The sequence below is a fragment of the Elephantulus edwardii genome, unplaced genomic scaffold, assembly GCF_000299155.1.
Source record: "Elephantulus edwardii isolate Elephantulus edwardi_28Jun2011 unplaced genomic scaffold, EleEdw1.0 scaffold00095, whole genome shotgun sequence".
Taxonomy (NCBI): domain Eukaryota; kingdom Metazoa; phylum Chordata; class Mammalia; order Macroscelidea; family Macroscelididae; genus Elephantulus; species Elephantulus edwardii.
Window position 1 is genome coordinate 10368508 of NW_006399845.1, and position 7076 is coordinate 10375583.

The window sequence follows — 7076 nt, forward strand, 5'->3', positions numbered from 1 at the left end:
TTAGTTGTTTGATTAGAACATGGAGGCACTCTACTGTTTAAAATTCAGGAAAAGTGTGTGTCTCCATGCTTATTCAATATGTATGCTAAGCAAATAATTTGAGATGCTAGACTATTGGAAGAAGAATGTGTCATCATGATTAGAGGAAGATGTATCAACAATCTCTGGTATGTAGATGACACAACCTTGCTTATAGAGACTGAAGAAAACTGGAAGCACTGAAGAAAAAACTTGAAGAACTGAAGAAAATCAGTCTATGGTAACTTTTGAAAGATGGAGAAAAGATTGATGTATTCAAGGATCTCATTTACTTGGATCCACAATCAACACTCATATGAAGCATCAGTCAAGAATTCAAAAGAAATGCACTGGGAAAATCTGCTGTCAAGAATCTCTTTAAGGTACTAAAGAGCAATGGTATCAGTTTAAATGACTATGGTGCTTCTGACTCAAGTATTTTCAGTGATTCTGTATGCATATGAAAACAGTACAGTGAATGACAAAACACAAAGAAGAATTGATGCCTTTGAATTATGATGTTGCTGAAGACGATTCATTATATCACCATGGACTGTCAAAAGAATGAAAAAACAAAATCTTTTTTGGAGGAAGTGCAACCAGGGTGCTCTCTGCGGGCAAGGATTTTGAGACTTTGCCTCTTATACTTTGGGTATGTTATCAGGAGGGACAGTCCGTAGAAAAAGGCATCATGCTGGGAAAGTAAGGGGTCAGTGAAAAGCCTCAGAGGGAAGACCCTGAACAAGCTGGATTAATACAATGACTGCAGCAATGGACTTGAACACAGTGGAGATGTGAGGATTGTGGATGGGGAAGAAAGGATAAAGTTTCCATCTATTGTTCATAGGGTTAAGGTAATATGTAGTAGACTCAATAGCACCTCACAAAATAATGAATGTTGTGAAGGTATAGAAATAGTGGAATTCCCATACATTGCTCATGGACATGAGAAGTGGTACAGCTTTGGTGGAGAACAGTTTGATGTGTTATCAAAATGTGAAATACAAAATTACCATGTTGTTGGTATGTACTGTTGAGTCAGAACCAATTAATCGCTAACCCTCCAGTGGGTTTTTAGAGGCAGTAAAATGCAGGGAAGGAGACCCCTATTTTTCTCCTGTGGAATAGCTGGTAGATTCTGACTGCATGCCTTTGGGTTGGGCAGCACAATTCTTTACCACTAAACATGCTGTTGTTATATGCCATAGCGTCATTGTGACTCATAGCAACCCTATATACTATTGTTCTGAACCCTGCCCTATCCTGAGCCAGTCTCACTGACTTTGGCACACGTAATCCTATTGTCCCAGTTACTGTGTCAATCCATCTCATCTGGTGTCTGCCTTTCCTGCACTGTCCCTCCACCTTTCTGAGTACGATGTCCTTCTACAATGACTGGTCGTGTGCCCAAAGTATGTGAGACAGAGCTTCAAAATCCTTGCCTCCAAGGAGAAACTTGGTTTCACCTTCTCCAAGAAAGATCTATTCTCCTGGTGGTCCATTATATGTTCAATATTCTTCTCCAGCACCATAGAGTCAAAGAGGAGGATATAGATGATTTGTACCAACTTTTGCAGTCAGAAACGAACCAACCATGCAATCAAGATGCATTAATAATAATGGGTGACTGGAATGTAAAAGTTGGGAACAGAGAAGGATCAGTAGTCGGAAAATATGGACTTGGTGACACAAATGAGACTGGAGATAGAATGATAGAATTCTGTACAATTAATTATTTATTCGTTGCAAATATCTTTTATAAGAAACATAAATGCAGACTAGACATATGGATTTCACCACTAAGCATATGACCCAATGATTTCACCCCTTGGTACTCTCCTTAACTTAAAAAGTTAATTAAACAAATATTTATACACAAATGTGCATAGCACTTCTATTTACAATAATAACTAAAATATCCATTAACTGGTGAATGATGAATAAAGTATTGTATATCCATACAATGGAATATTATGTAACTTCATAAAATAATGAAGTATTGATACATGCTATAACATGGATGGAATTTGAAAACATTGTGCTAAGAAGCCCACCGGGAAAGACCACATAGTATATGGCTTTGTTTTTATGAAATGTACAGTACAGTCAGATCCACAGACACAGAGAGTAGTAGATTAGTGGTTGTTTAGAGATAGGGGAGATCTGGGGTGATAGCTCTTGGGTACAGATTTTATTTATAAAGTGATTAAATGTTCTAAAATTGTAATAATTTTCACATGTGTTAATAAAAAGCATTGAATGTTTAATTTAAATGGGTGAGTTTTATGCTATGTTAGTTTTATTTTTATTAATAAAGCTGTTACTAAAAAAAGATTACTTGTCTTTTAGAGACACATACTGAAATACTTAAGAACTGAATAACAGGATGCCTGATACTTAAAAATGATTTGGGTTGGCAAACCAATATAAAAGATTTTTCTAACTTATGAAAAAAATAACTTGGGGTATGCCAGGGGAAATAGAAGGCTGTCCATAAGTTGATCATTGCTAAATTTGAGTACTTAGAGGTTCATTATACTGTGCTCTCTACTGTTATTTATGTCTGCAATGTTTCATATGGGAAAGAAAAAACAGAAAAGGATTGATAATGCCCGTGTTAAGTTATTATCCAGAGGCCACTTCCAAAGCCCTGTAAAAAAGGGGCATGAATTATTGAGGAGAATCTGAGAGACTTGGTAACCATGGAGGGTGGGGAGCTGGTCAGAGGAAGGGCAGCTCTGCTCTCCTGGCAACTCACTGTCTTTCTCAACTCACAGGCAATGCTGACCGTGGTAGTCAAAGTGGAGCTAGAGTGGGGATCAGGTGAGAAGTACCCCAATTCTAATTACGCATTACATCCTGAGAAAGCCTGCCGGGAGAGGGGAGAACTAGAACAACTTAGACTGGGAAACTGAGGCAGAGCTTGAGAGCAGAACTTGGGAGTCCTGGTTCTTCACTTTTCCTCATAAGAGGTGACAAGAAATTCCCGTCTCAGGCTCCGAGGAGACCTGTTGCCCCCCACTTCTTCTGGAGGAACCCACGAAACTTCACCTGCTTCAGTCAGGTACCTTGGAGATTCAGGTAGAGACAAGATCGGGTGAGGGTGAGGTGAGGATGTGTGTGGGGGAGGATGAAGGCGACACCACTGAGCCTGTCCTTTTATACAGGAACGGTGCCTCACTTTTGACAGAGTCCTGGGTCCCAATGCTGCTCAGGTAGGGCAATGAGATGGCAGGAAGAGCGTGGCTACGAACCCTCAGCCACTTTGATACTGGTGTCCTGACAGCCTTAGGCAAGATGGGGTAGGGGCACCAGAGTCGGGAGAATGTGCCTGGCTTTCCCTGCAGGAGGCGGAGCAAGAGCTGCTGGCACGGGTCCAGGGCACACTGGGCTCCGTGAGGCATGGATACAGTGTGACCCTGCTGCTCCGGGGCTGGGAAACAGAGGCGCCTCGGCTTGTGCCACAGGTGAGATTCGAAAGAGCTACTATGAAACCGCTGGGCTCAATTCAGTGTTGTCTCTTGCAAGACACCTCAGAAACCTTTCTCTCTCTTCCCCAGCTGGACTAGATGCGCCATCCTGGGGCATCCCCTATGTCCTGTGGCCCATGTAAAATTGTTTTGTCAGGGGCAATAGATGCAGTTATTGGGAAGTTTGAGCAGGTAAGAGGTTGGAGTCAGTAAGCGGAGTGAGAGTCAGGGAGGGGTTGGGAATAAAGAAAAAGAAAACCAAAAACACTTAAACCCGCTGACATTGACTTGAGTTGTTTCCAACCTCTATCAACCCTCTAGGACAGAAGAACTTCTCCAAAGCTGTAACTCTGTGTAGAAACAACCTCCTCTCTGTCCTGTGGAACTCCTGGTGGATTTTTTACTGAAAGCCTTTCCTTTAGGAGCCCAGTGCTTAAATATATTGTGTAATGAGGGCTCCTTATTAACTATTAAGGGATATTTAATGATCAGTTATTTTTCATAGTTGTAACAATACATTTGACAATTTTGCCTTGTCAGCAAAATGTACCTCTGACCCTGCTGGAGCAAACAGCAGTTTCCACTAAAAATGTGGGTTCACTTACTTGGCTTCCTGTGAACCACAAGGGCCGTCTGGATCCTAACTAAGCACCATGCTCCCAGCACCCAGCACAGGGCAGAGCATGGACTTCAGCTGAGAGAATTTTAAAGCAAGGGTTAATTCTTTATCCCCACTGAATTCTCCTCTCCCTTTTAGCTGTTGCAGGAGCTGTTTGAGGAAGCCATGTCCCTCAAGGGCTCTGAGCCTGTGCTCAGCACTTTGAGCCTGGTGCAGGTGAGAACTCTGGGGGAAAGGAGAGCATGGGCCAGGGGTTTTAAGCCTGGAGTGACTGCAGAAAAAGCCTGAGACTCAGAGAGAGACAGAATAACTTGAATGTAGTCCCACTCTGCTACTTACTTTGGGGGACTTGCCTCTTTGGGGCTTCATTTTTGCTCTGAAGTGGATGAATTCTTGGTTACCCATCTGAACCACAAAGAGCCCTAGTGGCAGAGTGTGTTACTTGTTGGGTTGCTAATCAAAAGGTCGGCAGTGTAAATCCACCAGTCTCTCCATGGAAGAAAGATAAGACTGTTCCCCTTGAGGTTTACTGCCTGGAAACCAATTGGAGTAGAAGTGACCTGATGGCAGTGGGTTTTATCTTGATCTTGTCTGATCCCCAGGGTCCCATGGAAGGAAGGAATCACATGAACTAGAGGCCTGGAAAAGGTTGGGCTTGTAACAATTGTCATACCTGTGTTTTCCCAGCTCAGCTCCAGTGGGAAAGCTCGAGACCTACTCTCTCCAGGTTCAGAGAACATGTCAGTGCTGGACGTGCCTCCTCTGGGTTTGTGAGTGTCCTGCCCCGGGACCAAGGGACTTGTCTCAAGGCAGGGATGCCGACATCCCTTCAGTCATGCTCTAGTAATCTCCTGTTCCTGCCACCGCAGGGAAGGGTGGCTCTGAACTGTGGTTCTGTTTTCAAGGCCTTGATCAAGTGCAGGACCTCCTCCTACGCTACCCTCCCTCACTCCTCCTCTTCCTTCACTTACATCTGTTCAGTTCTACCTCCATTCCCAGGAGTTCAGTAATTATCATGTTGGGTGATGCTGGATCCTAGTTTATTTGTAAAAGGGAGATCTTGGCTGTCCTGTCCCTCAGTGACTAGATGGGAGGAGAAAAAAGAAGATTGTGAAGATGAGAGGTCTTAGGGTGATCCCAAGTGTGGAGCCTTTGAGATGATTCTTGTAGGCTCTGGGGTCTCCACAGTCTCTCTGTGCACAGATTCTGGGGGCTTCACAGAGCTCTATATCTTAGGAGCTGAGCTCAGCTTCTCCTTCCTCCAGGGTAGTAGAAAATGCCAGTGAAGTGGAAGTGTCTGATCCAAGAGCTGCCTCAGAGCTGTACCTGCAGGTCACAGAAGGAGAGGGCAGGTGAGGACAGAAGTGTCCCTTTCACCTAGTCATGTCCTAAGCATCTGGCCTAAGAGTCTACTCTCTCCTCCATAGGACCTGTTCCATGCTCACTCTTACCATGTCCTGCCCAGCCCCTGAGCCCCGCAATGGACCTGGGACTCAGGGTGTGTGTCGAGGGGCCTTAAGGATCTTACAGCTCCCAGGAGCCCAGTAAGTCTCATGAGACTTGTGACTGTAGTTAGGGGTGGGAGTTGGGGGGCTAAGATATGAACAGTCCAGGAAATTGCAGTAAGGGAACTGCTGGGTCCAGGATAAGGTTCTCTTTTGGCAGATGATGCGGTCAAGGCAACTAGGCGGCGATGCATGGAACCACTCTCATTGTCATTGAGTTGGGCAATCTGTGAGATTTACAGTCTATGCCATCCCTACTCAATGAGTTTGAGTTTACTGGTAATAACTAGTCAGGACCAAATCATAACTAACCTTCCAGTGGGTTTCCAAGGCTGTAAATCACAGAGAAAGAGATTTCCCATCTTTCTCACCGAAGAAGCTGGTGGATTCAAACCACTTGCTTTTGAGATGGCAGTTCAACTCTTTACCCACTAAGCCACCGCAGTCCTATGGAACCACTATTTAGTGGATAATGCTTCCTGTCAGTGGTGTTTCTTATATCAGCAAGTGCACAAAGGGGAAGTTTTGTAAATGGTGTATTCAAACATTTTTAAATGCTTTTTCATATTTTTCCCTTACTATTTTAAAAAAATGTAATAGATATTTCTGGTTACATTTTATAGTTATTTGTGTGAAAGTTTAGATAGCGAATTCATTTTCCATTCATACACACTTTTTGAAACAATTCATTGATTGTAATCCCCACAATAAAACAGTGTCATTTCTGTCTTCCTCTCTGTTTACCATTTCCATTCATTATTCTTTATTATCCCTTACTTACTGCCTTCTGAATTCTATCCTTGGAAAAACATTAATTGTTTATGTTTGGTTGTTCAAACGGTTGTTCTCAAGTGTTAGGGTCAGGAGCTCTGGGGATGTAGCACACGACTTTCTGCCCTGCTAACTAAAAGGTTAGTAGTTTGAACCTACAAGTTGCTCCAACAGAGACAAATGGGCAGTCTCCTCCTGTAACGATTTAGGCTTTGGAAACATGATGGAAGACTGCTATGAGTCAGGATCATCTCAAAAGCAGTGGACTATTTGAAAGTTGAACTGTGAGGGGTGGCTTAGAAAGTGATTAAAGGTCATAGCCTTGGGGAGTCCACCCGTTTCTATCAGATTCTATGGTCTGGTTTGTTTTTATTTTTTAGAGTTTTGTCCACATTTTCCTCTCAATGTATCCAGGACTTCCTACTGTGGTCTCTTTTAGAGTGGTCAGCAGTTGTAGCCTGGCACCAGCTGGTTCTTCTGGTCTCAGAGTTGTGGATTCTAAGGTCATGATATTAGTCCATGTGTCTTTAATTTTATTCACTTTTTTTTTGCTCTACTCAAGGAAGTACCAAAAGCTGTGCCTCAAATGTCTACTTATATGCTTTTTTTTCTATAATTATATTTTATTAATTTTCATAAACATTTACAGAGATTTTGGGTTTCCATTCATTCATTGTTGCACTATTCTCTCTA

General features: G+C 42.8%; 1 protein-coding gene across 1 annotated transcript in view; it reads left to right on the forward strand.

Annotated features, from left to right (window-relative positions):
• Nucleotides 1–2798: 2798 nt before the first annotated feature.
• The window catches only part of LOC102868134, a 33325-nt gene continuing 29047 nt past the window's right edge, over nucleotides 2799–7076 (forward strand). The window contains exons 1-7 of the mRNA XM_006891226.1: nucleotides 2799–2841; nucleotides 3014–3099; nucleotides 3186–3233; nucleotides 3366–3485; nucleotides 4246–4323; nucleotides 4795–4877; nucleotides 5373–5459. Coding sequence (XP_006891288.1) covers nucleotides 2799–2841; nucleotides 3014–3099; nucleotides 3186–3233; nucleotides 3366–3485; nucleotides 4246–4323; nucleotides 4795–4877; nucleotides 5373–5459 — 545 coding nt within the window. The remainder of the gene's footprint in view (nucleotides 2842–3013; nucleotides 3100–3185; nucleotides 3234–3365; nucleotides 3486–4245; nucleotides 4324–4794; nucleotides 4878–5372; nucleotides 5460–7076) is intronic.